Raw genomic sequence first — 16340 nt, 5'->3', positions numbered from 1 at the left:
GCCCTGGGGGAAAGCAGATAAACATCACATTTTCATTTTTGGGTGAACTATCCCTTTAACTCCCCCAAAAAAACTAAGATGCCACTACCGAAACTCCACCACATGTTTAGGCAGTGATTGATTCAGTTGTGACAATTTTAGATACTCAGCTCAAAGATGCTAATCAGCACATGGTTAGCTAGCACAGTTCTGAATACATATTAAACTCGACACATAGTGGTACACATATTAAAACTAAATGTTATGGAATAACTCCCATAAAAGTGTGCTTAATTGCAGAAAAAAGGCGTTCGGTAGTGACTTTCCGTAAAGTTACAGAGATTGTTCTGTGAACACATTTACCTCAAAATGATGGGACCTATCTACTCACACCTTGTAGCTATGAGAGACGGGGACACAGGAATATTTCCTGATCATAAATTTAGGGGTGTAGTTAAAATCATTCTCGGCCAATGCACTAAAACATACACTGTTTTGGTAGTGACATGAAAAAGGCGGGACGCACTTTTTACATAAAGTTTCATAATTTACAAAGAAAATATAAAAAATATATATATTTTTTTATGCACTTTTTAAAAAAATCAAAAAGATACTTTTAAAAACAACAATGGAAAAAAATACAAAAATTATTTCATTATAATTTTCATAAATTGAAATTTAGGGGTTAGGGTTCGGGACAGCTACCTCCAAACTGTAAATACCAAATAAATTATGATTTTATATATATTAAGCTTATTAATATTTTAAATATTATTGTGGGTTTCAATAGATAATACAAGGATCTTAGTAAACATCTAAGATTTAAGAATACCTAAATGCTTTTTAAATGTGTTTTTTGGGCGTGGGACAGCATTTTGCACCAATTCTGTAGAATGGCCCATATGTATATATACTATATGAAATATATCAGCTATAATGCACTTCTCAAAATAACAGCAGTCAAATGTCAAAAGTTTTGTTTTTAACAACAAAAATAACAATAATCAAAAAGTATCATTTAACTCACAAGAAGCAAAAGAGTGGGAAAATATGTTCAATATGTTGGAAACACAGTCATGTTTGCATTTTCTTCTGTCACTGACCTTGAAATGAAGCATAAAATAGTGTCTTCAGAGTCATTCATACATGTGAAACTGGGCTGAGAATTGAATAAACAAGGAGTTGTAATCTGGCTCAGAGGAAGATGGTTTTTCTGCTGATTAAGGGACAATACAAGACTTCTTCACCTTAAATGATTGACGAAAGCAAAAATGCTACAAAATGCATCATATTTTGTGATAAAATGTGACGTGCTTTTGCCAAACAGCCTCTAGCTCTGGACTCAGCACCCCAAATTTAGTATGAAACAAATATTGGATTTCATTCAGCAGATATGATACTGGGCGATGTTATTAGTTTATATTGCAGCATGTGATGTCATTAATCTGACATCCTAACCTTGTTATCCTGGAAGTCGTAATCCAACGAATACTGAAGCTTTCCAAGTTTCTCCACTTCTTTTTCCTCTTCCTCTTTCTCCTCCTCCGTCAAACCAGTTTCTCCTTCTTCATCATCATCATCCTGGTGTTTCTGTAGGGCAAATGACAAATTGTTTTAGCGAGTCGATATCTGGGATGAAAGTATATCTGGTTCCGGTCTATAAGCATGCCACAAGCTCAGGGCCCGGTCAGTTGCAGTAAGGTTGGAGATGCTTTTACCTGGCCTGACCTACTGGTTATCTGCCATAGTGCACTCGGAGTATGTTGTCATTCAGGGCTGGATGTTGCAAATGACTCGAGTTCACAATTTTTATTGGTGACACTTTGTTCTGTTTGCTTATCTTGGCTTTCCAGAGTTGAATTTCTTCTTTAATACAATTACGTTTTGACTCTATATTCAAATTAGGTTTGGTAGTAACTGGAAAACTAGAGTTTTATTGATATGCATAATTTGGCATGCAAGCGTTTTCTCATCATCAGCATGATAAATTTAACTGTTCATCAGTGATACTCCAGGGAGCGAGTGATGACAGCAAATTTTTAAAGAAGAACAGACTCCTTTGTGCTATTCTTGGCGTATGAAATGCTGACATGTCGTTCTTGTGTGTTTCTGAACATCATCCAAACTGCAGGAAGAGAAAAAAAAACTATAATGTGCAGAATAAATTTTTTGTTTCCACAAATAGGTCACAATGCAGTGGCCTCAAAAAGTATTTGGACACTAACCACAATTCAAAATGTCTGAAAGTTATCGCATTACAACAAGGGTTTTCACCGTTATTAATTACTATCATTACCTATGAGAATATAGAACTACAGAATATTTTTTAAAAGAAATGATGCATCATTTGCATCTCAAATGCCACTTGGTTTGATATTTTGTTATCTAATACAATTACATAGAGACATTTGAAGTGTGGCTGAAGCGTCTAAATCGTTTTTGGGTTCACTTTATGTGAAGACGATGCATAACAGAATTATTACGCTATATGAACTGAATCTTTGTGCATTACATCTTGAGGACAATATAATTTAGGGCTTGAAATATGAACTAATTTACCCAGGTTTTTAAAAGAAATGTAAAAAATGAGGACTGTTAAACTGATTTAAAGATTTTTTGATAGATGTTTTAATGTGCCACCAAAAAAATTGTCACTCTCAAGTCAGTTCCTAACCATATCCATATAGCAACAAATTAAAGGGCACAGCAGAATATGTGCTAATATTAAAAACAAATTCTTAATTTCCATTTGCTTTTAAAAGAATTCAGTAATTCATATATTTTTCTTACATTAAACTGAATCATTTATATGATCACAGAACATGAGCTTAGATAGTTAAGGTTTACTGCTAGTTCTAGCCCCTGAGACATCAGGACTTTTAGTGCAGTTAAAACAGCCATGCCCTTTAACACATGCATTCATTGTGAGTCTTGTGGGTCGTCTCTTACTAACTGCAAACATCTTGCCAGTATTAGTGAGTTAATAATTAGTTATTCCATTCACACCTCCTACACAAGTACGACTATTTGTTATTGTATTAAGATCATTTTTGGTCCACTTAAGTGGGGTTTTCATTTGCATTGTAACTTTCCTTTGTTTTTAATTGTATTCTTGTCAAGCAGCAGGTACAAAAGGCTTAAAACAAGGAAGTTACAACAGCCATTCCATCCAATCCCACCCACGAGGTGCTAGCACTCAGCGACCAAACAGCTGTGCCGTTCATCCGTCCACCTACCGTAGCGCCGACGCCCATGAGCGTCAAGAAATGCGGCGCATTAGACACATAGCGGGAGGAAGGAGAGCAGAGAGAGAGGGAGAGGTTGAACTCACAACACACCAAAAAACAGAACCAAAGACAGTCTCAAGACAGTAAACAACACTAAGAGCACCATTGTGAGGAATGACACACTGCCAGGTTTCAGACATCTGTATGCATACAGGTTTGGAATAAAGTTCTGGCATTACGTTTTTAAGGATCAAACTATGAAATGAGTGTCTTCTGTATATCGAATGATATCTGTACATTTCAGTAAGACTGTAGATACAAATCTTTGGTATACTTCATTATGCCATCTTATGCTAAAGTAACAGGTTAACCAGAGTTGGGGGTAATGCATTACAAGTAACAAGAACATTTCAGAGTTACTTTTTCAAATAAGTAATGCAAGTTACTTTGTTTTCCCATTTATTCACTGACACCTCTCCTGTCCCCGTCAAAGAGAAATTGGGACTGAGGTGCAAAGGAAGAGGTACTTTCTTCAGCCTGAGGCTCAATAATTTCACTTTTGGTGTGAAAGTTGCCAAAAATACAACTTTTGTTTTTTTTTGTTAATAAAAATCAATAAACAACCCCGGCTCAAGTGACAAAAAGTAATGCAATGCATTACATTCCATAAAAAGTAACTCAGTAACATAATTAGTAACACAATATTGTAATGCATTCATTTTAAAAGTAACTTTCCCCAAAACTGAGGGTAACAGTATGTTTCTGGAAACTTTAAGTCTTTGTAATAATACACTGGGGTAACAAATTTAACATTATAGATATCGCTGACAAAATGCTACCATATCCACCTTATTTTTACCATAAGATTGGCCATTTGTAGAAACGTTATGTGTCTGGCTTCCGGTCTCATCTGCGTCCAGCTATTTTTAGCTGTGCAAAAAAGCTCTTTTTGCTGCTAGATATTGCAAATTGGTGTGTCTTTCCATATTATTTTAATGTATTATCTTAATTATGAACACACTGGCTTGTAGTGCAAACAGTTTTACCTTTTACTGCACTTTTGTTACATTTTCCTTTACATTTAGTCATTTAGTAGACGCTTTTATCCAAGGCGACTTACAAATGCGCACAATGGAAGCAATCAAAATCAACAAAAGAGCAATGATATGCAAGTGCTATAACAAGTCTCAGTTAGCCTAACACAGTACACGTAGCAAGTTTTTTTTATTATATAATAAATAAAAAGAAAACAGATAGAATAGAAAAAGAATAGAGCAAGCTAGTGTTAGAGGCCTTTTTTGCTTTTGTTAATAGTATAATAAATAAAAAGAAAACAAATAGATAGAATGTTAAGTTTTTTTTTTAAAGAAAACAAGCAGTAAATAAATAGAGTGCAAGTCTAAAAGGGACAAGTTTATGTTATCCTTCTAGTTATTTCCCTACGGCAGCTAATGAACCGGAAATCTCGCACATTCACAGAAAAAGGCTTACTTCCGTGTTGAAGAATAAGGTGGATATATATTGTTATCCTCAAAATGTGCATCCTTGCGAGAAAAGAAACTACCTGTAGTGCATTATAAGTGGAGATTTTCACTGACTCTTTTGTTGTTCAAACTGATTAATTAAAAAACAGTGATGCATTCAGCAACAAATTAAGTGACTGTCTTTAAGAGTGAGTCACTAAATCATTCGCTCAACCAATTAGTTCAAAAGCATTGATTTATTCACTGACAAATCAAGTTACCGTGTTTATGAGTCACTGAAACATTCAGTGACAAATTCATTCCCTGATTCATTCAGTGACAAATCAACTGAAGTGTTTGTATAAATGACTCATTGTGCTTTGAACTACAAGTTGTAACTGATAATATCGATTATAAAATGTAAGTTACTCAATATTTACTTCTTGTTTAATAATAAGAAACTATATTGCATTCACAATTGCACTGCTGGTCTGAATTCTGTAACATTATTTCATGATACATACTGTAACATAACATAATAATTAAAGCCACTCATTTCATAGAATGATTTTAAAACTCCTATCTTTTTATGATCGAAATCACATGAGCAGCACACTTGTTTTGGACCATCCAGTGTACCATTTCTCTTCAAAGAAAACAAAACACTCACATTACTCACAAACACAATAAAGAAAAGCATGAAGCTAATCACATAACAGACTCTCCTTCATTATCAGTGCAACACACACTAAAGTGGTCTGAGGCTTGTTTTCATTTCTTAATGATGCAACACTCATTTTTGTTGATGTGCCCAGTTAATATAGAAGTTAATATCATCTAGTTTTAATACTAAAATCAGATTGAAGTGTGCATCAGTTGTTTTAGCTGCATTATGTAACTGTCATGTTGGGTGCAACTGAACACTCTGTTACATACATCTCCACCCTGCATGTCCTTCATGTTGAAGCCGTCCTTTCCCTTTTTGCCTTTCTTGTTCTTCTTCTTCTTACAGCAGCATTTCTTAATGATACAGAAGCAGCAGGTGAGGATGAGGAGGGAGGCCACTACAGCGATGGCGATGAGTGCCCATGGAGGCACTGCAGAGCATCATGGGATAAAAATTCAAGACATTTATTTAGAAGATGGGTTGTCACCAAGAGTGTGAAGGGTGTGAAGGGGATTTTTTTTAACATGTCAACCAAAAAGGATGAAGAAAATTATGACATTTTAATGAAATATTACAAATACAAACATGTTTTCAACAAAAAATTAAATAGTGAATTGTGACTGCATGTTAAATTGAAGGAGTAAAGCAGATCACGTTAATGGTATAGTTCACCCAAAAATGAAAATTGACTGAAAATGTGCTCACCCTCAGCTCATCCAAGATGAGATCTGTTCCATGGGAACAGATTTGGAGAAATTTAGCATTACATCACTAGCTTACTAACGGATCCTCTGCAGTGAATGGGTGCCGTCAGAATGAGAGTCCAAACAGTCCATAATCTATAATAACGCTTCCTCCAGTGAAAAAGATCATCCCCTGTTGTCCTCTTACATCAAAGTCCTCCCATATATTTGTTTAGATCTGTTTTGGACAGTTCTCACTTGTAAACGGTGCTTGATCTGTGCATGTTTCTCTCCTGATTCAGACAAGACAGCTTTTTCGCTTGGACTGGAGGGGTGTGGATTACCTGTGGATTATTGTGATGTTTTTATCAGCTGTTTGGACTCTCGTTCTGACGGCACCCATTCACTGCAGAGGATCCATTGGAGAGCAAGTGATGCAATGCTACATTTCTCCAAATCTGTTCTGATGAAGTGAGTAAATTCTTAACAAATTCTCATTATTGAATAAACTATTCCTTTAAGTTGCTCTTTATTGCATTGCGCTTCTACTGTAGTTCAGAAAGAAGGTAAGCTTGGTCAGATATCTAGGGGCCTGACAATTTGGCCAGCATTTAAATCCATAACACATCTTCAGCATAATGATACACTATCGATTTTCTTGATTGACTGTAAAACATCTCTGCAGGACTTACATGGGATTTTATCGATCTCATTGAGGAACTTGCTTTTGATTTCCTCAAAGACATCATTCTTGTTGACGGGCCCCTCAGACTCGGTGGAGTTGTCCGCAGGTGTGGAGACAGCGGGGGCCATCGTCATGGTGTGTGACGGGTGGGTGCCGCCAGGTCCCGTGGGCTCCGGGCCCACCATGGCTTCTGGCTTCTTTTTGAAAAGGTTCCACTTCATGATCTCTGGCTCGACCACTCAGGATATATGTTCTGTAACAGAACATATATTGAAGTCTGGAATGCTTTTTGATCTTAAGGATGATAAGAGCAACTGTAGCCTTCAAAAACATCACCATCTTTTATGTAGGAAGTACGAAGTCTGCAGCATAAAAAAAAAGAAAACTCAAATGCAATTTTCGCAGTATATTTAGTATTATGAGAAACTTCAAACCAAGAGCTTCTTCTTGAATAAAAAACAAATAAGCGCAAGTAAAAAGAAAACAAGGCTGAGACCTCTCAGAAGCGTTTTAATAACGAAATGGATGGTCTTGCATTTAAATAATGAAAGGGAGAAATAAAGCGTCAGAGCTTCAGGCCGTTAAAGGATGCGGTGCAAGATAAACCGCACTGTAGGACAAAACACAAGACAGTTTGTCCTGGGACGACTCAGTGCCTTTGACTTGTTCTGGTTCCTGTACATTTTGCACAAATTTTCCTTTAGGTTATTAAAACAGGACTATTCCTCACATCACCTAGAACATCCTTGTATGGGAAAGAATTCTGTCTCTGATTCGACATTCACTGCAGCATTCACCTCCAAAATGTCAGATAATATCTGCTGTCACTGCAGATAGCTTCTCACAACCTTGTGAATGAAAACCCATAAAACTTATGACTTTAAATGAGGGTAGCGCTGTTGGCAGGTTGAACATTCTGTGAGATAATATTTCAAATGAAATGAAACAGCAGAACAATGCTGTCTTAACAAGGAGCTCTGATATGTGTGGAGATAAATATGTGGATTAAATGATAAATAAAGAGGTCTGAAACTAGATCCTGGATTTATTATTGCTGGTGGATAGACACAGCAATAACTAAACACTTTGAGTGTTTACACAGTTGAGTTAAAATATTAAAACAAATCTTCAATAAAATTACAATTATTTTTTTAAATATTAAACTAATAAAATGTTAAAATAATAAAATCTATTTTTAAAAGAACGGCTTTTGATCAAGCAAGAGTTTATATGCAAACATACAAGGACGTTAACAAAAATCACACTATTGAGTAGGTTTAAATTATCGAAGTGCTAAGAAAAGGATTGTTTTAAATGACATTAATGTATTTTGTAAGCTTTGAATGACAAAATGCATACTTATTATTAGTGGTTGACTGATATGGGTTTTTCTATGATTGATGCACGTACTGATACCTAGAGATTTACTTTAGCTTTAGCAAATGACACGTGAACAAAATTGCTCACACACTACTAATTAACAAATAAAGGGATAGCTCACCCAAAAATGAAAATGTGATGTTTATCTGCTTACCCCCAGGGCATCCAATATGTAGGTGATTTTGTTTCTTCAGTAGAACACATATGATGATTTTTAACTCCACCCGTTGCAGTCTAACAAAATCTATGAGTGTAAAAAAAACATGCACAGACAAATCCAAATTAAACCCTGCGGCTCGTGATGACACATTGATGTCCAAACACACGAAACGATCGGTTTGTACCAGAAACCGAACAGTATTTATATCATATTTTACCTCTAATTCACCACTATGTCCAACTGTCTTTTGGCGCGCGCACGGCATCCGGTGCGTGAGGTGTGTACGCGCTCTTTGGAGATTGGAGTTAAAAATCATCATATGTGTTCTACTGAAGAAACAAAGTCACCTACATCTTGGATGCCCTGGGGGTAAGCAGATAAACATCACATTTTCATTTTTGGGTGAACTATCTCTTTAAGGTCTCTGTGCACTGGATAAAAACAAAAGATTCAAGATTAGTTTTGTTTTTTTGTTAATAAAATGGCACTGAAATGCACACACGAATCAAAGCGAATCTGCGTGTTTATATGTGAGTGTTTCTTCAGTCAGTTGAAATCAAGCGTAGCGTTAGTTCTGGCAGATCACGTTAGTCAAGCTCGCACCAGCTGACCTTCAGCTGATCCCCATCTACCTATGGGAATACGACACCTATCTAAGCATTCATATATAAGGTCCCTCAGTATTATCAGCAGTTTTCGCATCGCTCAACAGCTAATTACCCTCCTCCATCCCCAGCTCCTCCTCTGTCAGTCGGGATTCAGCCTTCTGATTCTCCTTGAATCAGACTAATTCTAAAATGTGTACATAAAATGATTGAACAATACATTTATGTTAGTTCTGTTCTGTTTACCCTGGGTTTTTTTGCAGCTCTCCCTGCTCTCATCCATGCTAGGCTGCATGGAGGCGCAGGGAGTTCTTGCCTAGAACGGAACCATACCACCAATCCAAACTGTATGCTAATTGTCAATCATCTTTGACGATAGTGGTCCTGACAGAAATATTATATATGGTCTCTGTCACAGCATTGGCTTCTGATTTCTAGGATTTTCAGCATTCTGCTCTTGTATCTGAACTATGCTTGAGATGATTGCCTCCTTCCTCGCCAACCGCCAATAAACAACCATAAATACTAATCAATACCAATCTAAACAAAGCCAGCTATTGACTATCATTTGTTCTCTGTTCTTCTCTGAAGGAATCAAATGGGTTTGATTTAGCAAATGCACAGCTCCCTTCCAATCCATGCTGGATAAATCTTCAAAATGACAAGATCCTCAGCCTCCATCCTTCAATACATGCAAAACCAATCTGCACTATTTAGGTGGCAATCACTGATGAGACCAGCATTTGAGGGGTTGCATTGATTTTCTGGAGTAGCTCGACATCTATCCGCTCTCAGCCACCGCAGAGCTCACCTGCTGCGTGCCACTGACATTTGCGCTCAGAGCTGCTTTATTGACTGACAACGCTGTGTCACCATCTCTGTTCCTCAAGAGTAAAGCATGTGATAAAAGCGCCCTTTACACGCTCACACCCTGATAGTCATGAGGACGCTCCGCCATGCCTTGTGTGTATAAGGGGCTTTTGATCAGTCTGGGGGGGCTTGGCAATTTTCTCAATACAAATTTCAGAACTCTTCAGTAAAGCCTTGAACTAAAAAAAAACAGCTCTGTGATTAATTACAACATATCAAACTTCAAATCAAAGCAATAAATAAATACATTAAAATAACTAACTAAACTCTAAAAAAAAGTATATATGAAATATTATGTATTCAATATTATATATTAATATAGTATTATATATATATATATATATATATATATATATATATATGTGTGTGTGTGTGTGTGTGTGTGTGTGTGTGTGTGTGTTTAATATAATAATATAAATTATATTCATATATTATATTAAATACATTTCAAAATATCTGATTACATGTTATAATATTATATTTTTTAATAATATAATATATATTTTATTAACCTTTGATATAACTATTTGATTATATATTATAATTTTATATTTTAATATTTAAAAAAAATAATAATAATATGCTTGATTGATTTGGATAGTCACAAACTTTTAATATCTACTGTTTGATCATATCTGTCTATCGGAAAAACAGAAACTGATCAAATATATAATATGAATTGCCTGTAAGACACACAGCCAAATTCATGAAATGTACATGCAAATGCTGATTATGTAGGGTCGGAAGAGGCTGAACACTGGAGATGTGATCGGTCTGAATTGTGGAGACAAATTAATTTACAGCTCGCTCTAAAAGACAAGCGGACAGAACTGGGATACGCGGTCAGTCGGCGCATGGGGTTTCACCCTGATTATGTGTGTCTGCGACGAGGACACGTGCTGGATTTAGACATACATTCATCTAGATCACGACCGACCTGGAAACAGAAGAAATTGAGAGAAAAAGAGAAAAAGAGACTGCAGAGTGAGAATTTGCTTCTGTTGGTGTGGAAAAACCAGAGAAACATATCCATGAGGAAATCAATAAGGTTAGAAATTGTATCTGCTATAAAGCAAATCAAATTATAGGTAAAGCTACAAGCAGTGATCTTTATGTGCTCTGTCACTGATATGCTGTTATTTTATGTACTTCTTAACTGCCTTAAAGACCCTGTTAGCATTCGAGCTCTCCTGAGAAACATCCTCACACAATCAGAGAGCTTCATAAACGTCTCGTCTTATGAATGGAGACAGATAGTCACATTTGCTTCACTGGCACAGCCGCTAGCATGACGACTATCCTCACGCAATAACTGATGACATCCATTTACAGTAGTATCTACACCCTTGGCAATGCCATCTGTACTGAAGAGCCTGCTTATCTCAGAGATCTCAAGCTCTCAACACCTCCACTGCATCTCAATGAAAAGCTGTTTCTGGAATATCTGCAAAGGGTTTTCTCCTGAGGAGATCTGTGATGGACAGTCCTGCAAATCCTGAAAAGAGCCAGATTATAGAAAAATCAATAACCAGTCCAGTAACCCAGCAAAGCAACACTACCCATCTGAAATAACCGCCACAGCTGGTCACTACCATATGTAGTTTTCGCCTACTTAGACAAAGAAAAGATTGTTCAAGTAACGTGTAAAAGCAGAGTTTTTTTTTTAAACATGACATTTAGGGACAGATTTATCTAAATATGAAAAAATAAAATATAATAAAATTTTTAAAAGTCCATGACCGGCTAAACATGAGAGGAAATATATGTAAACTTTCTGATTATACAATAATAAAAAATAAAATAACATAAAATAAATTAAATACATAGATTTTACAGCAATGTCAGTCCATGAATATCTGTACAGAACACATCAAAAAAAGAGAGAGGAAATATATGTAAACTGTGTGATCATATAAATAAATAAAACAAATAAATACCTACTTTTACAGCAGTGCCAGTCTATGAAAACGTCAAAAATAAATAAATAAATAAACAAACATAAACATACGGTGGTGTGTTGGCCCTCTTCCTGTTTTTAAAATTTTTTGCATATTTGTCACACTTAAAAGATTCACGTAGGGCCACGTAGGTTTGGACAGCTTTTTTCCCTTAATAAATGAAATCATCATTTAAAAACTGCATTTTGTATTTACTTGCATTATCTTTGTGTAATATTTAAATTAGTTTGATGATCTGAAACATTAAAGTGTGACAAACATGCAAAAAAATAAGAAATCAGGAAGGGGGCCAACACTTTTTCACACCACTGTATAAAATAAAACAAATATAAAAATAAAATAAAATCTAATTTTACAGCAGTCAGTCTGTGACCAGCTGTACTGAAAATAAAAGTTTGTAATCGCAATCTTCACCAATTCAAAACTTGGAAAGTACAGTAAAGTACGAAAATACAGTTCAAAACTGTATATATATATACGTATATATAAATATATATATATGGTATCTTTCAAAGATTTAATGCAGCTAATCTTAACAAAACTTCTGCAAATGTAGTAAAGAAATTAGTTAAACTAACATAAACCAGCCTGGACAGATGTAGAATTAATTTCAGCAGAGTAAAAACAACTTTCACTCTGCCTCAAATATATGTAGCTTCAATTAAGTGGGATAAGACTAGCAATTGATTTGTTCTTTTGTAGTCGTTTTGTACATCTTCTACATCAAGTAACTTGATCTTCAGGGCTTCATGCATTCATGTCCCGCTTCAAACTCACTTCTGAAATCAGGGAGAGAAGGCAAACTCTTCATGATGCAGCAGGTGAAACGAAAACAACCTGCTATTGTCCGCGCTAACAACTATTGAACAGCGTGAAAAATGGGTTGGGGGTGGGTTTGCAGAAATGGGAAAGCCCTTACCAGGCAATAGTTCTGTCCTCCCTAATGGAGCCACCCATCCAAAACGGGAGAGCAGCACAGGCTAGAGCGCATCCACACAAGCTGAAGTCCCCCTCACTGCAGTACAGTCTGAGTCTCACTGCCGCACACTCCAAGCTCTTTCATTAGACACAAACCTCCCTCTCTCAACTTTACCTCACAGTCTCTCTATCACTACCTTTGAACTCTCTTCTGTTCTTCCGTCCCGTTTAGCGTTACTATCTCTCTTCCTGTCCTCTCGTTGTCTCTTGCTCTCATTATGGATTCTGCTCACACTCGGCCGAATGCAGTGTGCTATGCCCTGAGCCGCTAGTGGAGGACAATCTCCACTGATCAATATGTAAAATCGTCCCCCCCTCAGGGTTTGGCTGCTGAAATGTCAGGGGGAAACTGTCCAGGTGTGCAGTGAAGCTTGTGCTGTGTGGGAGGGAAGCAGAATAACAAAGACAATACGATGCAATTTCTCATGCGCGTCTCACGGGGCCGGTCCGTAATAAACCAGGAGATGTGCGGTACACAATCCTGAGAGGAGAAACAAAATGAAGAAATCTAAAGTACGTGTGGCGCGGTTACTGGCAACTACGTGACATTTTGCAAGACATTATGTGTCACATTATTATGAAAATATTCATAAAAATAGCCATGGTTACAGCTAGTCCTGACATTTTTGAAGGCTACTGTTCCTGGGGCAAAGTGAATGGCAGGCAAGATTGTTTTACTGCATGAGAGACTAAATATAATGGGATTTAAACTAACAGGTAAATAAGCTAGCTTTTATATTGTATCACATTACATTTTACACTGGTTCTTTCCTGTGTAAAAAACTCACTGACATGATGTTAGGACATTGTGGATGGCTGTTAGGGTGTTGCTAGGGAGTTTTGGGTGGTTGCTAGGTGGTGTCTCACTGTATTGCATGAAAAAAGTCCTGCACTAGCAGGTCTCTGTGATTTCTGGTCTCTAGGTATGGCTTGTGTCCCTTCTTTAATGTGTGCCTAGGGGATTTTCTGCCTGTTTTATCATCTGCTAGGCGAAAATCGCACTGATCTATTTAAAAAAAATAACAGCACAACTCTCCTAAACAAATTGCACAATTCGAGGTGTCATTCATGGCTGTAAAACAAACAGGATGAGTTACATTAATCATCAAATCCCTATGTACAATTTGAGCAGTAGTAGCAATAGCCAACACTATAGAATACCCAAGACATGTCACTCATATAGTTTTGAATGGGGAAAAATGCTACACTCAATATGGCTGCTCTATCGAACGAAGCCCCGCCTTCTGAGCAAAAGAGCCAATCGCTAATCAGTAAAGACAGCGCGTCACTGCAGCTGCCGTTAGAAGTCCCGGTTGCTATAGAAACTCGAACGTGTCATTAGAACGAGGCATTTTAGGTAGGCGTGGTTGACTCTTAACTTTTATAAAGAATATCTCTTTGGATTTGAGACTTTAGTCTTTGCAACTTTACAGATCTTCTTCATGCACCAAGAGCTTGTAACCCTTACCAGGCAATAGTTCTGTCCTCCCTAATGGAGCCACCCATCCAAAACGGGAGAGCAGCACAGGCTAGAGCGCATCCACACAAGCTGAAGTCCCCCTCACTGCAGTACAGTCTGAGTCTCACTGCCGCACACTCCAAGCTCTTTCATTAGACACAAACCTCCCTCTCTCAACTTTACCTCACAGTCTCTCTATCACTACCTTTGAACTCTCTTCTGTTCTTCCGTCCCGTTTAGCGTTACTATCTCTCTTCCTGTCCTCTCGTTGTCTCTTGCTCTCATTATGGATTCTGCTCACACTCGGCCGAATGCAGTGTGCTATGCCCTGAGCCGCTAGTGGAGGACAATCTCCACTGATCAATATGTAAAATCGTCCCCCCCTCAGGGTTTGGCTGCTGAAATGTCAGGGGGAAACTGTCCAGGTGTGCAGTGAAGCTTGTGCTGTGTGGGAGGGACGCAGAAAAACAAAGCCAATAAGATGCAATTTCTCATGCGCGTCTCACGGGGCCGGTCCGTAATAAACCAGGAGATGTGCGGTACACAATCCTGAGAGGAGAAACAAAATGAAGAAATCTAAAGTACGTGTGGCGCGGTTACTGGCAACTACGTGACATTTTGCAAGACATTATGTGTCACATTATTATGAAAATATTCATAAAAATAGCCATGGTTACAGCTAGTCCTGACATTTTTGAAGGCTACTGTTCCTGGGGCAAAGTGAATGGCAGGCAAGATTGTTTTACTGCATGAGAGACTAAATATAATGGGATTTAAACTAACAGGTAAATAAGCTAGCTTTTATATTGTATCACATTACATTTTACACTGGTTCTTTCCTGTGTAAAAAACTCACTGACATGATGTTAGGACATTGTGGATGGCTGTTAGGGTGTTGCTAGGGAGTTTTGGGTGGTTGCTAGGTGGTGTCTCACTGTATTGCATGAAAAAAGTCCTGCACTAGCAGGTCTCTGTGATTTCTGGTCTCTAGGTATGGCTTGTGTCCCTTCTTTAATGTGTGCCTAGGGGATTTTCTGCCTGTTTTATCATCTGCTAGGCGAAAATCGCACTGATCTATTTAAAAAAAATAACAGCACAACTCTCCTAAACAAATTGCACAATTCGAGGTGTCATTCATGGCTGTAAAACAAACAGGATGAGTTACATTAATCATCAAATCCCTATGTACAATTTGAGCAGTAGTAGCAATAGCCAACACTATAGAATACCCAAGACATGTCACTCATATAGTTTTGAATGGGGAAAAATGCTACACTCAATATGGCTGCTCTATCGAACGAAGCCCCGCCTTCTGAGCAAAAGAGCCAATCGCTAATCAGTAAAGACAGCGCGTCACTGCAGCTGCCGTTAGAAGTCCCGGTTGCTATAGAAACTCGAACGTGTCATTAGAACGAGGCATTTTAGGTAGGCGTGGTTGACTCTTAACTTTTATAAAGAATATCTCTTTGGATTTGAGACTTTAGTCTTTGCAACTTTACAGATCTTCTTCATGCACCAAGAGCTTGTAACACTCCAGAGAGAAAGGAAAACATCGTCACTAAAGTTTATAAATTGCATTTCTTTTTAATTCTTGCCAGTGTTCAACCATTCAGCGCTCGCGCGCTCTCCTGGAGACTGAGTGCTCATGCACACTGGCAGTGCACACACATAATGCCAAGTTCACACACACTCCATTTGCAGTGCGTATGCGGTGCATATTTTTTCCACGCTCATGTTAACGGATTAATAAAGCGTTCACTGCACAAGGTTACGGTCCAGCAGTGTGTTCCAGTAGCGGCGCGTCTGCAGCAGTGCAGAGATCGTTTCCGCACCGAGTCCATTGCTGCGCTGCAAGTGCTGAATTAAAGTAACAGCGCATTGTTTGCAGTAAATATGAATATGGATTGACACGAAAATGTAGTAATTACACCATAAATGCATATTATTAAAGTCTACTGTGTTTCACAGTCAACACGTATGGCTTGTTGGCTAGTTTCAAAGGAAAAGAGCACTTTTAGATAAACAAGGCAATAATAGATGGCACTCGTGGAGGTAGGAAAACAAAGTTCTTTATGAACCGCAGGATTGCTTGTAATAAAGATTTCAATGCAAAAGAAAAGGCAGTAGAGCTGACTATTTCTGTCAATGGTAAGTTCGTGATAACGTAAGAAAAGTAGTTTAAATGTTTTGCCAATTGCTTGAGCAACTTAATATATAAATCTAGAA

General features: G+C 37.5%; 1 protein-coding gene across 3 annotated transcripts in view; it reads right to left on the bottom strand.

Moving 5' to 3' along the window:
* Window positions 1–16340, bottom strand: part of LOC107560506 (synaptotagmin-2-like) — a 45191-nt gene that overhangs the window by 7824 nt on the left and 21027 nt on the right. The window contains exons 1-4 of one of the 3 annotated variants that reach the window (XM_016244710.1): window positions 12597–12855; window positions 6712–6957; window positions 5606–5766; window positions 1438–1569 (exon numbers count right to left, since the gene is read on the bottom strand). In XM_016244710.1, coding sequence (XP_016100196.1) covers window positions 1438–1569; window positions 5606–5766; window positions 6712–6925 — 507 coding nt within the window. In that variant the 5' untranslated portion in view covers window positions 6926–6957; window positions 12597–12855. Of the gene's footprint in view, window positions 1–1437; window positions 1570–5605; window positions 5767–6711; window positions 6958–12596; window positions 12856–16340 lie in introns of those variants that run through there. The other 2 variants (XM_016244709.1, XM_016244708.1) reach the window with 2 other exon arrangements.

Source organism: Sinocyclocheilus grahami, unplaced genomic scaffold (genome assembly GCF_001515645.1).
Source record: "Sinocyclocheilus grahami isolate Dianchi unplaced genomic scaffold, SAMN03320097.WGS_v1.1 scaffold731.1, whole genome shotgun sequence".
Taxonomy (NCBI): domain Eukaryota; kingdom Metazoa; phylum Chordata; class Actinopteri; order Cypriniformes; family Cyprinidae; genus Sinocyclocheilus; species Sinocyclocheilus grahami.
The sequence above is the reverse complement of the archived record's forward strand: the minus strand, read 5'-3'. Positions and strand labels throughout refer to the sequence as shown.